The sequence below is a fragment of the Tachyglossus aculeatus genome, chromosome 16, assembly GCF_015852505.1.
Source record: "Tachyglossus aculeatus isolate mTacAcu1 chromosome 16, mTacAcu1.pri, whole genome shotgun sequence".
Lineage (NCBI taxonomy): Eukaryota > Metazoa > Chordata > Mammalia > Monotremata > Tachyglossidae > Tachyglossus > Tachyglossus aculeatus.
In genome coordinates this window covers 26,128,037-26,154,791 of record NC_052081.1, presented here as the reverse complement: position 1 = coordinate 26,154,791, position 26,755 = coordinate 26,128,037, and the positions used below count along the sequence as shown (strand labels likewise).

The following is a 26,755-nucleotide window of genomic DNA, read 5'->3' as shown; positions in this document are numbered from 1 at the left end:
GGGAACAGAAGGAGCGGGAGTGCATTTTGTTCCAAAATGGAGATTACGAACAGATGACAACCTCACGCACAGGGCATCTCCCAAGACGATGAAGGGCTCGTAAAGTCTAATGAACGTTACTCTTCTTCAGCTTGAAAGAGCACGGGAAGGTGGGAAGGGCAGAAGCCGATTAATGCTTAGAGGGTCAGTTGTTCCCATCTGGAAAACGAGGGCTAGTGTCACCCTGTCCTTTCCTAGCTCACAAAAATACCGTGAGAAACAATAAGGTATGAAAGTGCTTTGAGTTTTACTCATCGAAGGCATTACTGAAATCCACATTTAATCAATCAAGCAATCAGTGGTATTTATGGAGCACTTGCCAAGGGCAGAACTCCGGTGTTCGGCAAAGTACAATAAGAGGGAGTTGGAAGACGTGGTCCCTGCCCACAAGGAGCTTACAGCCTACAGGGATAGTAATATTATTACTCTGTCCTATAATGTATTATGCTATCAAGCACTCACTGCATGGCCGGAACTATTTGGCGCTCTGAGGAGGGGAAGGGAAAGGAAAGGAAAGGAAAGGAAAGGAAAGGAAAGGAAAGGAAAGGAAAGGAAAGGAAAGGAAAGGAAAGGAAAGGAAAGGAAAGGAAAGGAAAGGAAAGGAAAGGAAAGGAAAGGAAAGGAAAGGAAAGGAAAGGAAAGGAAAGGAAAGGAAAGGAAAGGAAAGGAAAGGAAAGGAAAGGAAAGGAAAGGAAAGGAAAGGAAAGGAAAGGAAAGGAAAGGAAAGGAAAGGAAAGGAAAGGAAAGGAAAGGAAAGGAAAGGAAAGGAAAGGAAAGGAAAGGAAAGGAAAGAAAAGAAAAGAAAAAGAAAAGAAAAAGAAAAGAAGACACGTTCACCTGTCTGTCCCACACAGGGCTCACAATCCCAAAGGTAGGAAGGCCTCATGTCTTGCCTTTCTCCTCCTCAAAACACCTGGCCTTCATGCTCAGTCTCTGATAAAACCTATTTCTATTGGCTTATGATGCTCTGGCACAGCACGGACACTATGCTGCGGTCCTTTTGGCTAAAAACGGATCTTGCATGGAAACCATTTGTGTGTGTATTTCACGAGATGGGCTTGTTGCTTGCTGCAACTGGGGCTGGGAGTCAGAGGATCAAACCAGCTCAGCCACTGGTCTGCTGTGTGTGACTTTGGGCAGGTCATTTCACTTCTCTGGGCCCCAGTTACCTTATCTGTAAAACGGGGATTAAGACCAGAGGTCCCATGTAGGACATGGACTGTGTCCACCTTGATTAGCTTGCATCTACCCTGAGGCTTAGTACAATACCTGGCGCATAGTAAGTGCTTAACAGATACCATTAAAAGAAAAAAAAATGTGACTGTCCTGAATAAAAGAAAACAAGGGGCACTGCACAGACTCCTACTACTGTAAGCAATTCCTCAGCCCAGGGCGAGGCTTGCCAATTGCTCCATTCCTATAGCTTTCTTCTTCCTTCCCCTTTCAGCTGCTACACACTGTGGATAAAACTCCTTAAAACAAGATGGGTAGAACAGTAGCCAGAATGCACTCTAAACTTTTAGTTCTAAAGCACGTTTTTTTTTTCCACTAAAACCTACGTTTCTTCGGGCCCTGCTGGAACTTAAGACACTTTTCCCCAGTAAAGTGGCTTAAGCGACTGAGCCGATATAGAAACTCAATTCCAACAAGATCCTCTTTCCTTATTTAACTGTACTCGCTTAACATCCCGGCTGCGGGGAATTTTTTTTTTTGTAGTAAAACCTTACGGCCTGTGCCCGGCCTGTGGAGCACACAGGATTTTTCTTTCCGTGAAGGGACTATCAGCGGCTGAGGCCAGCCAAGGATCATGCCATCCTCTGGGGATCTCTTCTCTGTACTGCGCATCACACAAACTGGGACGGCCTGCTCTTCTCACTCCCCGCCACCACCCACAACTTAGGGACAGAGCCGAAGGCACAATCCAAACAGCCACAGAAAGAGGAAGCAGACTTTATGCATTTCATCCTTTTCGGGCTTTAAATAAAACTTCAATACGCCCCCACTGGATACCCACCAAAATATGTGGAACTTACAAGTAAGACTAACCTCTGTAAATTCAGAGTCTCATATCTCTAACCAGAAGGTGATTGTTTGAATTCTGTTTTTCGCTTATTCTGTTACACTACTAACAAAACGCATATGCACTTTTCATCTAAAAAACTGTACTTACAAAGCAGAACAAAAATTCAGAAGCCCCCACTGGTGCTGGCATGCCTCCATTTGTTCCACTATAATGTAAGATCCTTGAGGGCAAGGATCATGTCCACCTACTCTACTGTAGTGTACTCTCCAAAGCACTTACTACAAGTACTCTGCACACAGAAAGCACTCATCAAATACCACTGATTGATCTGAGACCTTCCTGTTGCCTTCAGAATCTGCCATGCAAATCTTAATTTAAAAATGGGGAAATGGAATAGAACTGGATTAACAACTCATATGGAGCAGAGATTATATCACAAAATTTCCGAGCTGAGTATACTAAGCTTTGATACCTCCCACGTTAGACTGACTCTCTGAAACGGAACCCAAGGCCTCCAAAATAAATTCACCACGGTGAGAGAACATGAGATTTGATAATGGGTCTGAGGATCTGAAACTCTTAAATCCCTATTTACTCCTAGGTGCCTTCATTTCTCTTTCAGCATCCTGGCTTTAGGCATAAATGCGTTAAGGGGGACTCTATCTGCTTCCTGGAATGATTTTTAAAAAATGTAATTAAACTGTTTATACAAACATTTTAAAGTTGAGAAATAGTACCCTAAGCATAAACGATTAGTCTATCTCAGTTTTTAATTCACGGAACGTAAAAATCCAGTTTGTACATTTAAACCTGGAATTACAGCTTTAACACGTCTTGTTTGGAAAGGGAGATGTGTGGGGTCTTTCAAGATTTCCTTACCTGTAAATCTGTTCATAGGATATAGGGATGTAGTCACCAGGACTCTGAGTTAAAAGCTGATCTATGGCACCATCCAATTTTGGCCAATATGTGCTCTTATAGTCTTCAATGGTTATAACATTCATTACTAAAAAAAAAAAAAATTAAAAAATATGGCATAAGTAAAGCATTAGGGTAATAGAGAGCCCTCGATTTTTATAAGCATTTTCAAAGAAGATATCTGAACTACGCCTTGATTTTACACTGAAAGATGTTATCGTACCATTCGCTTACGGTCCGGTTTTTAATGGGTATTCCATTTCACGAGAAAAGGAAACAAGGTTCCCCTACAACAAAAGCAATTGTTGCCGGATGTTTCCTTTCTCCCACAGCTCTACCTCTGGCCCAAATCGATGGGCAGGACAGAACACCCAGCCATTTGCTACTTCACGGGAACGAACAGAGAGGACTGCAGGCACCCAGAGATCACGTGGACGCTTCAGTTCCCCAGGAGCCCACCTTGGGAATACCTAGGACCTGGGATGGCAGCCTGCTTGGCCCTGGATATCTGCAGTCCCATTTGGGAACATCCCCTGCGTCGGCTCCCAGGAATTAGACTCCGGAAACCACCCCTAGAAAGAGGGCAGCAGCTGTGGGAACCCACCGCCCCAAATGCCCGAGGGCTGAAAGGCCCGTTTCCTAGGAAAGCCGGGTTCTGGCCGCCTCATCATTTACCGGGAATCACCTCAGGGCCCCTTCCGGCCCTTACGCAAGGAACAGTAGGGACCTCGGTGAACTCCATCAGCGACATTAACCGAAAGGTTACAATCAGCCAAACGAGGCGCGGCAAGTTTCTTCACGTGTGGTTCCACGGAAGAAAATCAAAGCGGCGAGGTGGAAAGACAAGACTGGGAGCCAGGAGACCCGAGTTCTAATCCCACCTGCGCCACTTCTCCACGGTATGACCGTGGGCAAGTCAACTTCCTTCTCTGAGCCCGTTTCCACATCTGTAAAACGGCTATTCAACACCCGTCCTCCCTTCCGCTCGGGCTGTGAGCCCACGTCGGACCAGATCTGTGACCATTCTGATGAGCTCGTAACTACCCTGGCGTTTAGCATAGTGCTTGACACAGAGTGAGCGCTTAAATACCATGATCGTTTTTGCATCTCGTTTCCAGCTCTCTGAAAGAGATGAGAAATTTCGGCATCCAGGTCACACGAGAACAAATGATCTGAACTCTACAGTCGGGCAAACTTTGTTTAAGCGTGGAATATTTGCAGAGTAATGTAATCATTTTCTTTGTAAACTCTGAAAGGTGGGATTAATCAGCCAGCCGCGTTTTATAGATTAAGATGCGGCTGTGCCGCGATCTCGCCTACCTCGCCGACAACCCCTCGCCCAAGTGCTGCAACCCCTCCCTCCTTAAATCCGACAATTACTCTGCTCCGCTTCACAAAAAAAAAAAGAGAAAACACATCTCCTCCAGGAGGCCTTCCCTAAACTCCCCTTTTCCTCTTCTCCCAGCCCTTCTGCGTCACCTTGACTTGCTCCCTTTGCTCTTCTCCCCCGCCAGCCCCACAGCACTTATGTACATAGCTGTCATTTCTTTATATTAATGCCTGTCTTCCCCCTCTGGACCGTAAGCTTGTTGTGGGCAGGGAATGTCATTGTTTATTGTTGTGCTGTACTCTCCCAAGCGCTTACTACAGTGCTCTGCACACAGGAAGCGTTCAATAAATCTGAATGGATAAAAAACTGGGGTATCTTGCCTCCAAACAGCAAGACCCCACTTTTCATCATCATCATCAATCGCATTTATTGAGCACATACTGTGTTCAAAGCACTGGACTAAGCGCTGGGGAGAGTTCAATATAACATCAGACACCTTCCTGCCCACGAGCTCAGCCACGGGTGACAATGTGGCAGCTTGAAAGGAAAGAAGAGTTTTCATGAGGAAACAGAAGCCCAGAATGAAAAGGGATGGAGTGAAGATGCAGAGTGAGAAGCCCCACTGGAAATACTAATCCCTAAAAGCAGTCCAATCCCTGTCGGGCTCCCTGGCAACAAATACGCCCTATTTCAAGTGAGGAATGCTTTGAGACGCCTTAAAAAGTTGGTGAAAAGTCGTCGGAAAAAACTAGCCAATTAGTCTAAGTGCTTGTGGGGATCGGATTCTGGACCATGTACGAGTCTGATAGAGCCGTCTGCACATTCAAATACCTCCATGTCAATAATCAAGCAAGGGTACTTATTGAGCGCTTAATGAGGGCAGAGCACGGTACTAAGCACTTGGGAGAGTAAAATACAACACAGTTGGGAGACATGTTCCCTGCCCGCATCGGGCTTACTTTATCCCAGAGACCCTGCCAACTCAGGATCAGATCAAAACTAGTTTCCCTGACCTCCCAAAACAGAATTAATCTTCCCATCCAAACCCCAACCTCCCCACTCCCAACTCTGGGGTACTGACCTCACCCAAGTAGTTCGTACATTGCTCTAGACCCAGTAAGTGCTCAGTAAATACCACTGATTGATTGATTCTGGCACTTTTCTTCAGAGGTGAGGAATGAGGAATCACCACCGGCTGATGGGGGTGTCCCGTTTGTTAGAAAAGCAATGAAGTCTTCGTGGGTCTGCGAGTCGGAGGATCCAGGTTTTAATCCCAGCTCTGCCACCTGTCTGATGGGTGACCTTGCGCAAGTCACTTCTCTGTGCCTCAGTTTCCTCATCTGTAAAAATGGAGATTAAATCCAACTTCCTCCCGTTCAGACTGTGAGCCTCACGTGGCCAGGGGCTGTTTAGTACAGTGCCTGGCACTGTAAGCACTTATATACCATAAAAAAAAATAGATTTGTTGTTTAGTAGGAGAAAGACCCACTGCAAATTTTTTTCTCAACCTTGCAAGGAAACAAGTATCTGTAAACTGTCAAGCCTATGTTGCAGCAATCCTGCTTAAGGAAGTGGTTAATTAAGCATTTGAAAGAACAAATCTGATTTGTCGTGGCAAGGGCAACAATGCATCAATTAGCTGGAATTTACAAGGTTTGGGAAATGTTGTTGGGTTGCTACCAATTAGGTAACTATTTTTTTAAAAAAACACAATTTATTCCAGGCAGGAATAAAGTGTGCTCAACTCCCATACCTCTTCAGCAAAGCCAATTTACGTGTTTATACATTAAGCAGTCCAGGGCACATTCATCGTCGCTGTAATGTAAGTGCTCCACTTTGGGTCTGAAACGAGTTACTCAAGCCTTTAAATTACATTGGATGCCCCACATATTGAGGCTAACTAGTCCAGTCATTCATTCAATCGTATTTATTGAGCGCTTAATGTGTGCAGAGCACTGCACTAAGCTAAGGCACCAGATCACAGGACAATCCAGAATGGCTCCAAGAATGCTTCTAGCCTTTCGGATGATCTACGTTCCAGTCGCTGATCGACTTGGAAAAGGACAGAGGTTCGGGAACTTGGCAGGGCAAACCCAAAGGCGCAAACGTTTCCAGAAAGTCTTATGAATACCCATTTGATCTTTCACAGTGACTCACTGTCGTTACCTGTAAAAATACCCGACATCCCTACAGCTCACACGGGCCGACAACTCCTACCCCAAGGGATGGTCACTGTGGAGCATAATTTTAAAGAAAGAGGTAGTTACTGTGGCAATTTTTAATCTTCAGAATCGCCGTTTGTATCTTGCAAACATACACCTCATCAGGAGACGTTCAGACTTGCCTGGACTGCTCGAAATGGAGCTTCAGAGCAAGATGCCACCCAAGGTCTTAGTACAGGGCTCTGCGCCCACGTTAGGGACACGATTTATTCTCTGCCTTAAAAAAAAAACAAAACAAAAAAACCTGACCCGCCCGCTCCTGCTCACGTGTACAGCCACAATTAAATTAGATAAAATTTGCCCAGCCACCGCCCTCGGAAGGGCGCAACAGTTAAAAGCACCAGAGGAAGGAGTGAAGCTCTCACTTTTTTCATCTATCAACTATTACAGAAGCAGCACGGGCCCGGGAGTCAGAAGGTCATGGGTTCTAATCCTGCCTCTGCCATGTCGGCTTGGGGCGAGTCCCTTCACTTCTCTGTGCCTCAGTTACCTCATCTGTCAAATGGGGATTGAGACCGTGAGCCACACGTGGGACAAGGGCTGCGTCCAACCCGATCTGCTTGTGTCTACCCAAGTGCTTAGATCAGTACCTGGCACATGGTAAGCACTTAAATACCATAGCGATTATTAAGCTACAACTTTGGGTCCCATTTAGCACAAGCGGTAGTTAAGTCTTGGGCAGGGAGGGGGAAGGGTTGGCACCTATCGGTTACCGTGGACTCCTCATTCCTCTGGCTTGGAACATCTTGGGAGGATCTGGACGCCACTGGGACCGTTGAACCTTATAATCCGGGGCTTTCAGTCAGTCAGTCTGTCAGTCATATTTAGTGAGGCTTTACCGTGTGCAGAGCACTGTACTAAGCGCTAATCCCCTCACCGAGAAACGGGGCCTGAGGAATGAGACAGTGACTGCAGCTCAAAACCTCTGCGCTATAAACTCGGGCTGGGTGGGAAACAGGACCGCTGATTCTGGAGTAATAAGTATTATTATTAGGACAGGAGTCTACCACAGTCACTACTGCTTCCACACCGATTTACCCCCACAAGCCCTGACGAGGCTACAGCCAGTCTGTCCATCGTATTCATCGAGGGCTTACTGTGGGCAGAGCACTGTACTAAGCGCTCGGGAGAGTGCCATATAACCACAGCCACATTCTCTGCCCACAACAAGCCTATAATCTAGAGGGATCCCAGCCACCTTCCTCCCCACTGAGCCCTCTCCTCTCTCCCCAGGCAGCACACACGGGTAAGTGTCGTCTGCAGGAGGGCACGAAGAGGGGCTTGGGCCATCACGGCCCCCCAGGCCAACTCTAACCTCGGCTCATCTTCCCCTCCGGGCCTTCCTCCTTTGGCTTTCTCGCTTCTGTTTCTTGGAAGGGAAGGCAGAAGATGGAGGTAGGAGATGGGAACAGTAATGCTACGGCTATTTTAAACTTCTAAAAAATGCATTCTAAAACCCCATTCCTCTAAAGTTTGTAGATTATAATTCTTACTAGAGAAGCATTGGATAATTTACACAAAATTACTGCCAGAAGACCACTTCGCTTCCCTTTCTATGTGTGAAAAGTCCTGCTGTAGAAGCCAGGATGCTCAACGTTATTTGTAGGGGAACCCCGTATCACATGATCACTTTGTGCGTGAGCGGTAACGTGCAACTCCATCATGAATCAATCAATGGAACTGAATGCTTACTACGTGCACAACACTTTACTAAGCACTTCAGAGAGTATAACACAATGGAGGTAGATGCATTTCCTGCTCATAAGGAGCTTACAGTCTAGGAGAGCCGCTCACTGAAATAAATTACAGATGGGTACATAAGTGCAATGGGGCTGAGGTTGGGGTGTAGATCCAAAGGCAACTGAAGAGGGAGAAGGTGAGAGGAAGGAAATGTGATTTTCATACATCACATTGGGAGAAGCAGCAAGGCATAGTGGATAGAGCACAGGCTTGGGAGTCAGAAGGTCACGGGTTCTAATCTCAGCTCCACCACACTTATTGTGTGACCTTCACTGTGAGGCACACTTCACTGTGCCTCAGTTACCTCATTTGGAAGATGGGGATTGAGACTGTCTGTGAGCCCCACGTGGGACAAGGACTATGCTTATACCCACCCCAGATCCTAGTACAGTGCTTGGCACATAGTAGAGCGCTTAACAGATCCTATAATTATCATTATTATTATTATTTTAAGACTTCAAAGGTGGTCTGGTGAGGGAGTTCCAGGCCAGAGTGAATATATGGGCAAGGAGTGGGTGGCAAAACAGAGGAGACTGAGGAACAGTGAGGAGGCTGTCGTTAGAAGAGCAAAGTGTTTGGCCTCGGCTGTAGGAGAAAATCAGCGAGGGAAAGTAGGAGCCGACTGAGCGCCTTAAAACCAATGGTGAAGAGTTTCTCTTCTGTTCGGCGTTGGATGGACAACCACTGAAGGGTCTTGGGCAGAAGAGAAGATGGGGAATTGACTCGCTTTCAAAAAATGAGGGCAGGGAGGAGGCCGATGCGCTACTCATGGTGGGACGGAGCAAGTAGTTGGGTCAGAGACGTAGCACTTTGGACGGAGACGACGGGGAGAATTTTAGCAACGTCACGAAGGCAGAAGCGACAGGATTTGGTGACAGATTGCATATGTGGGTCAAATGGGAGAGATGAGTTGAGGATAATGCCAAGGTTACAACAGACCTGTGAGATGGGAAAGATAGTGGTGCTGTCTACAGTGATGGGAAAAACAGAGGGAGGAGAGGGTTTGGGTGGGGGAAGATGAGGAGCTCTGTTTTGGCTCTCTTGACAGGAAACCAATACCAGGCAGAAGTCTCTCCTAGTTTTCAAATAAAAAAAAAATGTAATCTCAGTAACCCAAGCAGCATAGATAGGGAAATACTCTAGGAACTGCAATGCTCAGTTCTATTCTGGGCTCTGACATGGCCCATTAGATAATTTTCAATCTTTCAAGGCCCCACTGCTCTACAAATAAATGGAAATAATAATCCTAGCAATCTAACTCACAGGCATGAGATGGGGGAAAACGCTTTCGGTTAAGGGCACTACAAAAATACACGCATCTTTATTATTGAACAATTTTAAAAGGCCACGGGAAAATCCTCACTTGAGTTACCATAGGTCAATTTGGGAAAGGAGAAAAAAATACGACATCTTGGAAGAAAAAAGGAAACATTTTCCATTTTCCACCAAGTAATATGAAGTGTAATATGAAGTGGAAGAAGGCCCAGCAGACACAGCTTGGGACCACTTGCCTATCTGCTTTAGAAACAACTAAATCGGATCCTTTTACATTTTAAATACCTTTCTAGACCAGATGGCTGAATTAATTTAGGAAAACGGGATCTCGAATGATGGCAAGATTAATTAAACTGCTCTGAAGATTAAGCGATCGAGAAAAGTTGTCCCATTTTGGAACCCTGGGTTTTGGAAACTTTCTTGGAGAATGCTGGCTAGTATTCCCAGTGGCTCTGGCACAAATAGTTACAACAAATTACAAAACGCTCATCAACAACGGTATCTGAGTGCTTACTAGATGCAGAGCACTAGATTAAGTGCTTGGGAGAGTAGAATATTACAGAATTTCAGTTTCATTATCCTAAAGTATACCATAAGCAAAGAATGGAAGTAAAACGCACAGGCTAAAGAAAAACACTAAATATTCATGGCGTTTTTTTCCCTCTTCCTTTTCGGCAGTAAATCCATCCCACTCAAATTTTTGCATATGCAACAGTGCATCTGCACAGGTTTCATCAACCATAGCCCAGCAGTGATATGCTAAACAAGCTTTTAAAAATGTGGTTCTGCAGCTCTTCTGGAAGCAGTTTCTTCAAGGGGGTTCAAAGCTCTTTAATATCTTATTCAGGAAAGTGCTGAGCAGCGGCATGACACTTCATAAAAGCACTTGCACCAAACTTCTGGAAATAGTCTGAAAAATCTCACGAGGTGAGCACGGAAAGAACAAGAGTCTTTTCAATCAGCAGCACAGATGGGCAGGAGGGACCTCAAGTGCTTCTTAAATGAGGACCTGGGTTCTAATCCTGGCTCTGCCACTTGCCTGCTGTGTGACCTTGGGTAAGTCACTTAACTTAAGTGACTTTTCAGTAAAATGAGGATTAACTCCCTCCTGTTTCGGACTGAAAGCCCTGTGGGGGTCAGGGACTGTGACATGATGGTATTCTATCTATCCCAACAGTTCAGTACAGTGATTGCTGCATAGTAAGTGTTTAACAAATACTATAATTATTATTATCAATAATATTATATTATCATTTAGTATATTATTTAGAGAAGCAGCACGGCCAAGTAGATACAGAATGAGCCTGGGAGTCCGAAGGACCTGGGTCCTAATGCCTGCTCCACCACTCGTCTGCTGTGTAACCCTGGACAAGTCACTTGACTTCTCTGTGCCTCAGTTAACTCATTAGTAAAATGGGGATTAAGACTGAGAGTCCCGTGCGGGATAGGGACTCTGCCCGACCCCAAGTGCTTGTAACCATCCCAGCACTTAGTACACTGCCCTGCACACATAGTAAGTGCTTAACAAATCTTGATAATAATAGTAATAACATTTATTCAGCACTTTTTTTGTGCTGAGTGCTGGGGTAAGTAGAAAACAAGGCCACGAGAACAGCCACGGTCCCTGTCCCTCATGGGGTTCATTATCTCTCACCCTCATTTTACAGATGAGGAAACTGGGGTCCCGAAATGTTAAGTGGTTTGAGTATGGTCACACAGCAGGTCCAGTGGCAGGAATGAGAACCCAGGTCCCCTAATTCCCAGCCCTAGGCTCTTTCCATTAGGCCACGTGTCCTGGATGTACTAAAGGGTCTTTGGACAGCCCAGAGAAACTAGCCCGTTCAAAGGGTTCTGATCACCAGGCGCAACTCAGGAAACGGTGCCGTGTAACTTCTGGGTTGAGTCGCACGCTATCGCCGAGGCCTACCGGAAACCGGGAACTGCAGGGGGGTCAAAGGAGGCCACATTCAGCTTTGCGTCAACCCAGTTCAGCCCCACGCCCTCAATCATAACAATAATAATAACAATAATTAGAATTTGCTAAGCTCTTACTAGGTGCCAAGAGCTGGGGTAGATATAATCAGGTCAGACAGTCTCTTCAACTGCCCCCTTCCAAGCGCCTGGCAGAGTGTTCTGCACCAAGTAAGCGCTAGATAAATAGCACCGCTTGACTCCCACGTGTGGCTCACACTCTAAAGGGGACAGGAAAGCAGGTATTTCACTGCCATTTTACAGATGAGGAAACAGAGGCCCAAAGCGGTCAAATGACTTGGAACAGAGGCCCGGTCTCCTGTCTCCTAGGCCTGAGCTCTTTCCACTAAGCCGTGCGGCTTCCCCAAAATGTGAGTCCGTAGAGGGCTCTGAGGAGGCAAGGGACCACAAGTAAAATCTATCAGAAAAGCAGTTTCTTCCGGTGGTCTAAATAAATGTACGAAGCCACAGATCCCTTCCTCGGTTCTCCACACGCTCGAGTTCGATTTCTTTCGACCCACTCGGGTCAACTTTCTGTCATTTGTCAGCTTCTTCCTCCAGAATCTCTAAGTGTCTTTGAACGCCTGTTGCTAAGAATTTGATTTTTCTTTCCTGAAATTAAATACTCAGATGTGTAGTTGTTCAAAATAGGCCCCGAAGGGAAGAGATTTTCTAAAGCTATCCAGTTACTTTATCCACTTTATTTTCTAAAGTTATCCAGTTTGGCAGGTGGGATCAAATCAATGGTATTTAACCCATTCGACAGTATTATTTCTTGAGTGTTCTCTATGGGCACAGCACTGCACTAAGCGCTTGGGAGAGAACCAAACAATGGAATTAGCAGACACGTTCCCCGACCGTAACGAGCTTACGGTCTACAGAAGGCCACACAAATACGAATCGTGGCTTTCGGCAATCCGGCAGATATCTGTCGATAAACCGCGGTAGCCCGCTGCACAGCGAGAAGGTAGACACCCAATCTTCCCTAATTAATGGGAACTAAAGAACCCCCATCATCATCAGTGGTATTATCTATGAGCTTACTAAGCGCTGGGGAGAAAACCAACACCACTAAGACCTCGATACTGTCGTCCATCTTATAAGACTGCTTCAGTCCATCAGTTTTGGCAGCACTGAAAATTCACTAAGCTGGAAGAGTCACTCCAAGATGATGCACCTGCCTCCTTGAGAGGAGCAGCGTAGCCTAGTGGATAGAGCACGGGGCTGGGAGTCACAGGGACCTGGGTTCTAATTCCAGTTCATCCACTTTGTCTGCTGGGTAACCTTGGGCGAGTCGCTTCACTTCTCTGGGCCTCGGCTCTACTTCATCTGTAAAATGGAGATTGAGACCGCGAGCCCGACATGGGACGGGGACTGTGTCCAACCCGATTAGCTTGTGTCAACTCCAGAGCCTAGACCAGTTCCTGGCATATAGTAAGCGCTTAACAAATGTCATTAAAAAAAATTAATTTTTTTTTTTAAAAGATGCTAGGCTACTACCAATCCAGGTCATCCTCTGCGGCCTGCTGCTGAAATGGCTCCAATCTCATCGGTTTTACACCTCCACGCAAAAGGATGCAACAAGAGAACTCAAGTGGTGTGCAGGGTTCTTTCCGACCTCGAAGACTACAAGCATTAAAAAAATCCTTGAGAGCATCGAGACATGGATACATTCTTCAAGTGCAAACACACGCGCAAGACGACATGTAAGATATTTCAGATTTCTGCAGAATTAGCAGTGTTCCACTAGACTGCAAGCTCCTTTGGGAAGGTAACGTGTTTGGGTCTTCTTACTTTCCCGAGCACTTCGTACAGCATATTGCGCTTGAGCTTGTGGGCGGGGAACGTGTCTGCCAACTCTGTGAGATGGTGCCCTCCCAAGCGCTTGGTAGAGTGATCTGCCCACAGCAAGTGCTCAATAAATACCACTGATTAATAGAGGTGACAGCTGACCCAGGGAAATCCTTCCCACAATAAAAGTAATAATCTTTCAATCAAGCACTTACTATGTACCCAGAACTGTACTGAGTGCAAGATAAATGAGGCTGGACCCAATCCCTGTCCCACATGGGGCTAACAGCCTAAGGAAGAGGGCGTAAGATTTAAGCCCCGTTTTACGGATGAAGAAACTGGCAAAAGAAAAGTTAAGTGAGCGGCCTGATATCACACAGCAGACGAGCTGCGGAGCCGGGAACCGCATCCTCCGAATCCCAGGACTGGGCTCTTTCCACGAGGCCGTGCTGATTCCCGAGCACTCACAGCTAAAGCCACTCACCGGCAATGCGAAGCTGCAAGCTTTTTGGAGTTTCGCTCTCGAGTCAAATTAAGGATGATGTTGCAGATTGACGGATGAAAAGAAAACGCAAGCCAAGCAGGAGAGCCTAACAATTAATTAAAAAGAGAGGACGTTGAATCAAGAAGATCAGCTTCTTCTGGGGAAGTCAGAAGACAACAGAGCTCAGGCATCGCAAACTAGGCCAAGGCCGAGAGAAGAATGGAAATCTCCCACTTCCCTTCTGTGGGGACTCGGAGCTACCGTAGCCACCGCGAGTAGTTTCAGGCATCACGCTTAGCTCCTCACTTAAAATACTTTTACGATTCCCGTCAATTTACTGGCAATGAATCAATGCCGGCTGCGACGCCGATTCTCCTGGGCAGGACGGGTAGCAGAGAAAAATAAGAGCAGGAGAGCCAACGGTTCCTAGATGGAGAGGGCCAAATTCTAGCAGATGGGCAGGGAAATTAAAAAAAAACCCACCAAAAGGACTCGAGTATATCGTAACTTCAAATGATGTGGCAGAGTCGTTGAGAGAGCAGCAGCAGATAGACCAACATGCTAGGTGGCAACTCAAAAGTCAGGTAACTCACAGAGGAAAGACACTGGGCAGCCTGGGAGGCGAAAAAGGAGAGGTGCAAGTAATTACAGGTCCTGAAAACAGAGGTGCTAGCTAGAAAGACACAGGTGAAGCACCAGCTCGGCGGGCAAAGAGCCGACGCCGGTCAGCACCTTCAAGTCGCAAGCCGTTCCTTTAAAAGAGCGACCGCGGAATCAGACAGCCAAATATTTGTTCTGCGGTGAATTGAGCAATCGCCGTACAGTTTGGCAATTTCCCAGAGAAGTGACACTTCAAACTGCTTTACCACATGCCTCCCAAAACGCATTCGCCCTCGATGAGAGGTTAGGAGGGGATAACTGGGCCGTGACTGCCGTAAGCTTAGGTGCGGGTACATCGCTCGTTAGAGAGAGCTCCACTTGATTTTGAAAATGGACCTGAAAACTCTCCCTGAAATGCCCGAGAACCTGGGCGGGTGAAAGGCCTTCGAGTGGGCATCCGGGCCGAGTGGGCTCACCTAACCTAGCCGCTCCCGCTCGTCCCCAGATGGCTGCCTTAGTTCCTCTCGACCCAGCTGTCCCCCCTCACGGCCGACTCTCCCCACCTCCACCCCCACGCTCACACTGCTCCCCCCGCTTCAGCCTCCTACCCTCTCCACCTCGGACCACACTCCTCCCCACATTCAAACCCTGACCCGAAAATCTCACCCTCCCCACTGAGCTTTCCCCGGTTCGTTTCCCCACCCCCTGAGCCACACTGTTTCTTCAGCCGACTCCCTGCCCCTCCCCGATCCACATTACGCTCCGCCGCCCGGATCGTTTTTCTAAAAAACGCCGTCCGGGCTGTACCTCCTCAAAACCCTCCTCCAGGGCTTGCCCGTCCACTTCCGCATCAAAGAGAAATTCTGCACCGCCGCGTTGAAAGCGGTCGGCTCTTCCCCTTCTGCTACGACCCAACCCACGCACTCCACTCCTCCTACTCCAACCTACCCTGTGTATATCTGGTCTATCTCGCCGCGGGCCCCTCGCCCACATCCTCCCTCTGGCCTGGAACTCCCTCCCCCTTCCTACCGGAGAGGCTACCGCTCTCCCCACCTTCGAAACCCCACTAAAGTCACATCTCTTATAAGAGGCTTTCCCCGACTGAGCCCCTATTTCTGCGTGCCCTCGGATCTTTAGCCCTTAGAGCACTTGATATTTCCCCACCCTCGTCCCGGTTCTCTACCGTTTCCCCGCTCTGAAATGTATTCACATCGCCGTCTCTCCTTCCAGACAGTATGCTCCTTGTAGGCAGGAACCGTACTTACCAACATTACCGCATTGTACTTCAACCGCTTAGTACAGAGCTCCGCACGCAGTCAGAACTCCAAATACCACTGATGGAAGGGGGGCTTTGGAACTTATTTACACCTGCCTTAATCAATCAACAGTACTTACTGGATACTGACTCACCGCAAAATACCGTCCTCTGGGTTTGAGGGACCGCAACGGAGTCGGTGGACGAGACCCCCGCCCTCGAGGATCTTACAGTCTAGCAGGGGAGACGGATGCGTAGATAAATTATGGGAAGGGGAAGCAACGGCGTTTATTAAACACACGTACGTTAAGTGCTACCGGGGATGGAGAAGGCGACGACCCAAGTGCGTGGATGACATGGGAGAGGTAGAGGAGGAAATAGAGTGGGGAGAAGAGCGACGATCCGGGCAAGTCCTCCTGGAAGTGGGGTTTCAGAAGATGGAGAGAGCAGTGGGAATCTGTTCCCCCCAGTCGTGTAAGGAACGTGTAGCTTCTTCATTCTGCACTTCCCAAGCCCCTACTACAGTGCGCTACGCCAAGAGGGTGCTCGATAAATGCTATTACAACAAAGCATTTTTCTCCAAAGTGGGGAACGGCTCTTTCTGAAATTGGCAGTGTTTTCGGTCCGGAAACAACCCACCTCAAGGAGAGTGCCCCTACTACAGCGCACTACACCAAGAGGGTGCTCGATAAATGCGATTACAACAAAACATTTTTCTCCAAAGTGGGGAGCGGGCTCTTTCTGAAATTGGCAGTGTTTTCGGTCCGGAAACAACCTACCTCAAGGAGAGTGCCAAATCAAAGTAAATTTGAGATTTAAATTTTGACACCCCAATTGAGCCCCTGAAAGATCTTCACATGCTACAGCACATCATCCAAGAACTATCGAGATTCGTCACTTGCACATACTCGGCTCAATCATCTTCGCTTATTCCTCCACTCAAATGTAAGCCGTAACAGGAATATCAGGTCTGCCGGTGCAGTGAGACATTTCCCTCCTCAAGCAAACCCTCATGCACCTCTGTTTCTAAATGACCGGAGGCAGGTGTTTGAAGAAGCGGGGAGACGGACGGCAGAGATCAACTCGACTCCACTCTGCGAGAGAGGCTGTGTAGCGCAGCTGGGACAGACATATGGACAAGTTGAGGCGTTCTGTTTCTCCACCCCTTCTTCTGATTAAAAACCCACTTTCCCTCTAAAATGCGTCTCCTCTGTCGGAGAGAACCGAGTTGGGGCGGTGAGCGGCTGAATGACAACAATGGTATGGTATTTATTCAAGACCTTTGGGTCTGGGGGCAGCAGGTTAGCTGGGTAGGATAGATTCGGGTGGGAAGCCAAGTTCCCCTGCTAGAAAATTCAAAGTTGAAAAACCTGTTGCAGCTGGAGGTATCCTACCTTGCAGCTCGGAGATAGCTAGGGAAGGACAGGAAGGAGAACAGGGCTGTGGCACAAAGGAAGGAGGGTATGAGGGGAGGAAGGAGGGGAGATGGGGCGGAGGCGGGAGAGGAAGAACGAGGCCAAAGGTGCAGAAAGGGGAAAGGAGGAGGAGAAAATGGGCAGAGAGGGGAGAGGAAGAAGGAGGGGGCCAGAGGAAGAAGGGGGAAGAAGGAGAAGCAGGGTGGCTTAGTGGAAAGAGCACGGGCTTGTCAGTCAGAGGTCATAGGTTTAAATCCCGACTCTGCCAATTGTCAGTTGTGTGACCTTGGGCAAATCACTTAACTTCTCTGTGTCTCAGTTACCTCATCTGTAAAATGGGCATTAAGACTGTGAGCCCAATGTGGAACAACCTGATCACCTTGTATCCTCCCCAGCACTTAGAACAGTACTTTGCACGTAGTAAGCGCTTAACAAATGCCACCATTATTATTATTAACGGGGGCAGAAGAGGAAGAAGGGGGGAGAAGAGGAAGAAGGGGGGAAGAAGAGGAAGAAGGGGGGAAGAAGAGGAGGAAGGGGGGGAGAAGAGGAGGAAGGGGGGGAGAAGAGGAGGAAGGGGGGGAGAAGAGGAAGAAGGGGGGAGAGGAGGAAGAAGGGGGGAGAGGAGGAAGAAAGGGGGAGAGGAGGAAGAAGGGGGGAGAGGAGGAAGAAGGGGGGGAGAAGAGGAAGAAGGGGGAAAGAAGAGGAGGAAGGAGGAGAAGAGGAAGAAGGGGGAAAGAAGAGGAGGAAGGGGGAGAAGAGAAAGAAAGGGGGGAGAGGAGGAAGAAGGGGGGGAGAGGAGGAAGAAGGGGGGGAGAGGAGGAAGAAGGGGGAGAAGAGGAAGAAGGGGGGGAGAGGAGGAAGAAGGGGGGAGAGGAGGAAGAAGGGGGGGGGAGGAGGAAAAGGGGGGGAGAAGAGGAAAAGGGGGGAGAGGAGGAAGAAGGGGGGGAGAGGAGGAAGAAGGGGGGAGAGGAGGAAGAAGGGGGGAAGAGGAGGAAGAAGGGGGGGAGAGGAGGAAGAAGGGGGGGAGAGGAGGAAGAAGGGGGGAGAGGAGGAAGAAGGGTCCTCCTTCTTCCTCCGCAGCACTTAGAAAAATACTTTGCACATAGTAAGCGCTTAAGAAATGCCATCATTATTACTAGGGGGGAAGAAGAGGAAGGGCGGAGGAGGAGGAAGGGGGAGGAGGAGGAGAAAGGGGGGAAGAGGAGGAAGGGGGAAGAGGAGGAAGGGGGGAAGAGGAGGAAGGGGGAAGAGGAGGAAGGGGGAAAGAGGAGGAAGGGGGAAGAGGGAGAAGGGGGGAAGAGGGAGAAGGGGGGAAGAGGGAGAAGGGGGGAAGAGAGAGAAGGGGGGAAGAGAGAGAAGGGGGAAGGGGAAGAAGGGGGAAGGGGAAGAAGGGGGAAGAGGAAGAAGGGGGAAGAGGAAGAAGGGGGAAGAGGAAAAGGGGGGGAAGAGGAAAAGGGGGGGAAGAGGAAAAGGGGGGAAGAGGAAAAGGGGGGGAAGAGGAAAAGGGGGGGAAGAGGAAAAGGGGGGGAAGAGGAAAAGGGGGGGAAGAGGAAAAGGGGGGGAAGAGGAAAAGGGGGGGAAGAGGAAAAGGGGGGGAAGAGGAAAAGGGGGGGAAGAGGAAAAGGGGGGGAAGAGGAAAAGGGGGGGAAGAGGAAAAGGGGGGAAGAGGAAAAGGGGGGGAAGAGGAAAAGGGGGGGAAGAGGAAAAGGGGGGGAAGAGGAAAAGGGGGGGAAGAGGAAAAGGGGGGGAAGAGGAAAAGGGGGGGAAGAGGAAAAAGGGGGAGTGGGGGTGGAGGAGGCTAGAAGAAGGAAGGGAGAGGCGGCGGGGTCCGGGTGGTAGGAGGAGCAGGGCAAGGGGGCGTGTGCAGGGGGCGGCGGCGGCACTCACAGAACTTGGACGTGGAGCTGGGGAGGTTGATGGGGGCGCCGGGCGGCGGGGGGGCGGCGGCGGCCTCCTTGGCGTGGGCGTCGGCCGGCTCGCGGGGCCTCAGCAACATGAGGAGGGCGCCGGGCTCGGGGGGCGGCGGCGGCGGGAGGCGGGCCGGGGCCGGGGCCGGGGCCGGGGCCAGGGCGGGGGAGCCCCGGGACCGGGGCGGCGACCGAGGGCAGGGGCCGGCGGGCGGGGCGGGCGGCTGCCGGTAACCGCCGTCGGCGGCCGCCTCCCAGCTGTTGTGGTTCTGGTCGTCCATCATGGCCTCGTAGCCGGTGCCCCCGTCGTCGTCGTCGTCGTCCTCCTCCTCCTCTTCCTCTTCCTCGCCGCCGCCGCCGCCGCCCTCCTCCATGCTCTCCTCCATGGCGGGGCCCCGGGCCCGGCCGCCCCTCCTCAGCCCCGGGGGCACCGGGCGCTCATGGCCGCGACGGCGGACGCTCCCCTCACGGCGGCCGGAAAGCGGCCGCGCGCCTTTACGACGCTTTACGGCCGCCGCCAAGCGGAAGGGGAGAGCGGAGCCGGCCGGCGCGCGACGTAAGGGGCGTGACGCGGCCTCTTGCGTGCGTGCGTCAGCCGCGCGGTGACGTCACGCGGCTGACGGAGGCGGGGAGGCCTCCTCCTCCTTCGGCCCGCCCCCATCACCGTAATCAATCAATCAATCAATCAATCGTATTTATCGAGCACTAAGCGCTTGGGAAGTACAAGTTGGCAACGTACAGAGACGGTCCCTACCCAGTAATCGTAACAATAATAATAATGGCATTTGTTAAGCGCTTACTATGTGCTAAGCCCACCGTCAGCCCGCTGGTGGGTCCCTATGGGTTGCAAACTTGTCCTTTGCACATAGTAAGCGCTTAATTCATTCAATCAATCAATCAATCATCATCATCACCATCATCGATCGTATTTATTGAGCGCTCACTGTGTGCAGAGCACTGTACTAAGCGCTTGGGAAGGACAAATTGGCAACATCTAGAGACGGTCCCTACCCAACAGTGGGCTCACAGTCTAAAAACCCAATTAATCGATCGTATTTATTGAGCACTAAGCGCTTGGGAAGTACAGGTTGGCAACATACAGAGACGGTCCCTACCCAATAATCATCATCATCATCATAATAATGGTATTTGTTAAGCGCTTACTATGTGCTAAGCCCACTGTCAGCCCGCTGGTGGGTAGGGACCGTCCCTATAGGTTGCAAACTTGTACTTTGCACATAGTAAGCGCTTAATTCAGTCAATCAATCGTATCAATCAATCAAGTGCTTCCTTCCTTCTTCGGTCAGTCAATCGATCAATCGTATTTATTGAGCGCTTACTGTGTGCAGAGCACTGTACTAAGCGCTTGGGAAGTACAAGTTGGCAACATACACAGTCCCTACCCAATAATCGTAAGAATAATAATAATAATAATGGTATTTGTTAAGCGCTTACTATGTGCTAAGCCCACCGTCAGCCCGCTCTTGGGTCCCTATAGGTTGCAAGCTTGTACTTTGCACATAGTAAGCGCTTAATTCGTTCAATCGTATTTATTGAGCGCTTACTGTGTGCAGAGTACTGTACTAAGCGCTGGGGAGGTTACGAGGTGATCAGGTTGTCCCAAGGGGGCTCACAGTCTTCATCCCCGTAATAATAATGATGGCGTTTATTAAGCGCTTACTATGTGCAAAGCACTGTTCTGAGCCCTGGGGAGGTTACAAGGTGATCAGGTTGTGCCACGGGGGGCTCACAGTCTTAATCCCCATAATAATAATAATGATGGCATTTATGAAGCGCTTACTATGTGCAAAGCACTGTTCTAAGCGCTGGGGAGGTTACAAGGTGATCAGGTTGTCCCATGGGGGGGCTCACAGTCTTAAACCCCATAATAATAATAATAATGGCATTTATGAAGTGCTTACTATGTTCAAAGCACTGTTCTAAGCGCTGGGAAGGTTACAAGGTGATCAGGTTGTACCATGGGGGGCTCACAGTCTCAATCCCCATAATAATAATAATAATGATGGCATTTATTAAGCGCTTTCTATGTGCAAAGCACTGTTCTAAGCGATGGGGAGGCTACAAGGTGATCAGGTTGTCCCACGGGGGGGCTCACAGTCTTAAACCCCATAATAATAATAATAATAATGGCATTTATGAAGCGCTTACTATGTGCAAAGCACTGTTCTAAGCGCTGGGTAGGTTACAAGGTGATCAGGTTGTCCCATGGGGGGGCTCACAGTCTTAAACCCCATAATAATAATAATGATAATAATAATAATAATAATAATAATGGCATTTATGAAGTGCTTACTATGTGCAAAGCACTGTTCTAAATGCTGGGAAGGTTACAAGGTGATCAGGTTGTCCCATGGGGGCTCACAGTCTTAATCCCAATAATAACAATAATAATAATAATAAGAAGAAGAAGAAGAATGGCATTTATGAAGCGCTTACTATGTGCAAAGCACTGTTCTAAGCTCTGGGGAGGTTACAAGGTGATCAGGTTTTACCATGGGGGGCTCACAGTCTTAATCCCCATAATAATAATAATAATAATGATGGCATTTATTAAGCGCTTACTAACCTGGGGAGGTTACAAGGCGATCAGGTTGCCCCATGGAGGGCTCACAGTCTTCATCCCCATTTTACAGATGAGGTCACTGAGGCCCAGAGAAGTGAAGTGACTTGCCCAAAATCACCCAGCTGACAATTGGCAGAGCTGAGATTCGAACCCATGACCTCTGACTCCAAAACCCGGGCTCTTTCCACTGAGCCACGCTGCTTCTCTAAGGGGATCCCCCACCCCTTGACATCGTCGTCGCTGTTTGTTAGAGAAGCAGCGTGGCTCAGTGGAAAGAGCCCAGGCTGGGGATTCGGTGGTCGTGGGTTCTAATTCCGGCTCCGCCGCTTCTCAGCTGGGTGACTTTGGGCAAATCACTTCACTTCTCCGGGCCTCAGTGACCTCATCTGGAAAATGGGGGTGAAGACTGTGAGCCTTCCGTGGGGCAACCTGATGGCCTTGTAACCTCCCCAGCGCTTAGAACGGTGCTTTGCACATAGTAAGCGCTTAATAAATGCCATTATAACAGAGTTGGTGGACATGTTCCCTGTCCACAAGGAGCACTCCACGGTTTTGAGGGATTATGCTCCTTGAAAGTGTGGTTGGATCATAAATGGGTGTATTGTCGGGATCATGTGCAGTGCTCTGTACTAAGCGCTTGGGAGAGTACAGTACCATGGAATTGGTAGCTTCCTCCCATCAAGCCACTTACAGTGTAGAATTGCTTGTTGTAAACTAGGATTCTTTCCAGTACGCTGCTCCAGAGAAGCAGCGTGGCTCCATGGAAAGAGCACGGGCTTGGGAGTCGGAGGTCATGGGTTCAAATCCTGAATCTGCCATTTGTCAGCTGTGTGACTTTGGGCAAGTCACTTCTCTGTGCCTCAGTTACCTCCTCTGTAAAATAGAGATTAAGACTGTGAGCCCCCCGTGGGACAACCTGATCACCTTGTATCCTCCCCAGTGCTTAGAACAGCGCTTTGCACATAGTAAGCGCTTAACAAATGCCATCATTATTATTACCTCTGAAAAAATAATGTGAAATTTCTTTACCAGCTAAATACGATAAACATTGCTAGACCATCATTTAATCTTCATTAAAGTGATTCAAAACATAACCTCGCAACATTAACTAAATGAAGTAATAGGATTATGAGTCTGCAGGTGTCTGCGGAAGTCTGTTTCGTTTTGTTTTGTTGTCTGTCTACCCCTTCTAGACTGTGAGCCCATTGTTGGGTAGGGACCGTCTCTATTTGTTGCTGATTTGTACTTCCCAAGCGCTTAGTACAGTGCTCTGTAAGCGCTCAATAAATACGATTGAATGAAAGTAGAAGCTTGTTCTGCTGACGGCTTTTCAACTTGAGTGAAGAATTTGTCCTCAGTTCTGAATAACAGACATCGTCTTCAGAAAATGCCTTTTAGCGGGCTTGTTCCTTTTGAATCAATCGATTGCGGGCATTTATTGAGTCCCTACTAGTTGCTAGGCATTATAACAATAATAATAATAATAATAATTTGTAGTATTTGTTAAGCACCTACTATGGGCCAGGCGCCGTACTAAGCTCTGGGGTAAATACAAGGTAATTGGGTTGGATGCAACACCTGTCCCGCAGGGGACATGTCTGCCAACTCTTCTAAGAGCTTAGTACAGTGCCCTGCTTACACTAAGTGCTTAAATACCATTGAACGATTGACTGATGATTGATACAAGAGGAGGCAGAGTTTACAATTTAATGGGAGGAGATAAAACAAAAAATATTTACTAGTCAAAGAGAAGGAAGAATGGGAAAAAAGCAGGAAGCCATACCAATGCATTTAATAATAATAATAATAATGGCATTTGTTAAGCGCTTACTATGTGCAAAGCCCTATTCTAAGCGCTGGGGAGGATCCAAGGTGATCAGGTTGTCCCATGGGGGGCTCACAGTCTTCATCCCCATTTTACAGATGAGGGAACTGAGGCACAGAGAAGTGAAGCGGCTTGCCCAGAGTCATACAGCTGACAAGCGGCGGAGCTGGGATTCGAACCCACGACCTCTGGCTCCCAAGCCCGTGCTCTTTCCACTGAGCCACGGATTAAGTGTTTAATTAATTAATTAATCGTGCATGTGAACGAAAGAGCTGAACTAACTGAATATACTAATAAATATATGCATACAGAGACGTCGACACGTGTAAACAAGTGCTGAGGAGAGGATCAAAACACACCACGTGCCGAGGGTGGGTGTGGTGTAGACGGAACCGGGACTTTGCAAATTGAGCAAGAAAGGCTCCTTGGTTGAAGCACCACCTCTGCCTCTTTGAACACTTAAGAAAACATACCTCGCGGGGCCCCGCCGGTTATTACGCACAAGTCTGGATGCCAGAATCCTTGGGTTCTAACTCCAACTGCTGGCTCAGAAATCTCTTCTCTATTTCCTCGTCTCTTCATCCGAAAGGAGCCGCGGAGGACCAACGTTGCCCGGGTGTAATTTAGGATCAATCAATCAATCAATCAATTGTATTTATTGAGCACTTACTATGTGCAGAGCAATGTACTAAGCGCTTGGGAAGTACAAATTGGCAACACATAGAGACAGTCCCTACCCAACAGTGGGCTCACAGTCTAAAAGGGGGAGACAGAGAACAAAACCAAACATACCAACAAAATAAAATAAGTAGGATAGAAATGTACAAGCAAAATAAATAAATAAATAGAGTAATAAATATGTACAACCATATATACGTATATACAGGTGCTGTGGGGAAGGGAAGGAAGTAAGATGGGGGGATGGAGAGGGGGACGAGGAGGAGAGGAAGGAAGGGGCTCAGTCTGGGAAGGCCTCCTGGAGGAGGTGAGCTCTCAGTAGGGCCTTGAAGGGAGGAAGAGAGCTAGCTTGGCGGAGGGGCAGAGGGAGGGCATTCCAGGCCCGGGGGATGACGTGGGCCGGGGGTCGACGGCGGAACAGGCGAGAACGAGGCACGGTGAGGAGGTTAGTGGCGGAGGAGCGGAGGGTGCGCGCTGGGCTGGAGAAGGAGAGAAGGGAGGTGAGGTAGGAGGGGGCGAGGTGATGGACAGCCTTGAAGCCCAGGGTGAGGAGTTTCTGCCTGATGCGCAGATTGATTGGTAGCCATCAGGATAGAAGTATCCCCCTCTCTGACCCCTCAGATTTCTCTCCATCTTCCCTTCCCACCATCTCCCGTTCCCAGAAGCTGCTGTGATGCACACACTCAACCCTCATCCCCGGTCCATGTGTCCTTTATCCTGAACTGCACTGTTAGAGTACAGTATTTCAGTCCTTTCACCTATAGTTTTAATCTTAATGGCCACAGGTCACTCCCTGCCTCCTCCCTCCGTCATTCCCTGCCATTTCCTGGTTTGCTGCAGTACCCCAGACAAGTAATAACAGTAATAATTGTGGTATTTAAGCGCTTACTATGTGCCAGGCACTGTACTAAGCACTGGCCACAAGGCCCAAGGCAGGGATGGATGGGGGTGGAATGGAGGAGGAAGACAAAAAGGAGGAGGAAAACCAGAGAGAGGAGAGAAAAATGAGGAAGAAAAGGAGACACTATAGATAATGCTATAGATAATTCATGCTATAGATAATGTGAGGAACGTTAGAACAGATATCAATCAATCAATCATATTTATTGAGCGCTTACTGTGTGTGGAGCACTGTACTAAGCGCTTGGGAAGTCCAAGTCGGCAACATATAGAGACAGTCCCTACCCAACAGTGGGCTCACAGTCTAAAAGATATGAAGCCAACGCTCAGCCTACGCATTCACTTCCCTAGTACTGGCCATTACCATTTTTAATACACACTTTTCCGATAGGAAAAAGGAAAAGGAAAACCTGAAAACATGGCTTTGATGCGTGAAAAACAAAGCGTAGGGTAATGGGGGAAGTGAATCCAAGTAGAAAATCCAAGGAGATTATAAATGGACACAATACAGTGATTGACAGGAAAATGGTTTGTCAATGTAAATTGCATCTGGAAGCCAGCCTGTAGTGCAATGTGAATGATCCTGATTGGAAAATAAGAGGATTATAGGGGTGTGTATAATTCGAGTCTCGGGGGTTGCTTGTAGAGGTTGTTTTCTTCAAATTTATACACGGAACCACTTGGGGGAGAGCTTTCTACTTGGTATTTCTTTTCAGATCCAGTTGTATTCATTCATTGTGGCCGATGATAATGTCAGCGTACCCCTAACCCACCAGAGAGGAAGATTTAGTTCAGTAAACTATGGAAAGCCACAATCCCAAGTCTGGAGCATCAGTGCTTAGTACAGTGCTCTGCACATGGTAAGCGCTCAATAAATACGATTGAATGGATGAATGGTGAATGGGGTCCATCTTCCCCTGCCAGATTGGAAGGTCCTCAAGGGCAGGGATCACGTCTTGCTAGCATTACTGTCCTCCTCTCTAGATTTTAGGCTCGTTATGGGCAGGAAAAATGTCTACCAACCCTGTTCTATTATTGTACTCTCCCGAGTGCAATAAGAACAGAGATGGTAGACACGTTCTCTGCCCACGACGAGCTTACAGTCTAGAGGGGGACACAGATATTAATATAAATAAATTTGTATTTGGGCGGGCTGGGTTGTAGTAGTTGAACAGTAAGGTAAGCTAGGAGAAGCAGCAATGACCTAGTGGAAAGAACACAGTCCTAGGAGTCAGAGGTCATGGGTTCAAATCCTGCCTCTGCCACATGTCTGCCGGGTGACCTTGGGCACTTCACTGCGCCTCGGTTTCCTCATCTGGAAAATGGGGATCAGGATTGTAAGCCCCGTGAGGGACAAGGACTGTGTCCAACCTGATTACTTTGGATCTATCCCAGCGCTCAGAAGAATGCTTGGCATATAGTAAGCGCTTAACAAATACCACAGTTATTATTGTTATTATTAGGAGGGAACAAAGAGATTGAGGCTTTAAGGCACACGGGTAAGGAGGGTAAGGAGGGTAAGGAGGATGGGTTTGATGTGGAGGTGGAAGGACAACCACTGGAGGTTCATTCATTCATTCGATTGCATTTATTGAGCGCTTACTGTGTGCAAAGCACAGTACTAAGTGCTTGGGAGAGTACACTACAAAAGCAACCAGACAGACCCATTCCCTGCCCACAGCGAGCTCACAGTCTAGAAGGGGAGACAGACATTAATAGACGTAAATAAATAAATAAATAAATAAATAAATAAATTACAGATATACACATGCGTGCTGTGGGGATGGGAGGGAGA

The 26,755-nt window shown here is 48.4% G+C and overlaps 1 protein-coding gene across 1 annotated transcript in view; it reads right to left on the bottom strand.

Annotated features, from left to right (window-relative positions):
• Nucleotides 1–19,314, bottom strand: part of CACUL1 (CDK2 associated cullin domain 1) — a gene marked incomplete at its 5' end in the record, with an annotated part of 47,096 nt that extends 27,782 nt beyond the window's left edge. Inside the window, 2 exons of the mRNA XM_038757618.1 lie at nt 2,942–3,068; nt 18,954–19,314. Of these exons, the coding sequence (XP_038613546.1) occupies nt 2,942–3,068; nt 18,954–19,314 (488 nt within the window). The remainder of the gene's footprint in view (nt 1–2,941; nt 3,069–18,953) is intronic.
• Nucleotides 19,315–26,755: the final 7,441 nt, after the last annotated feature.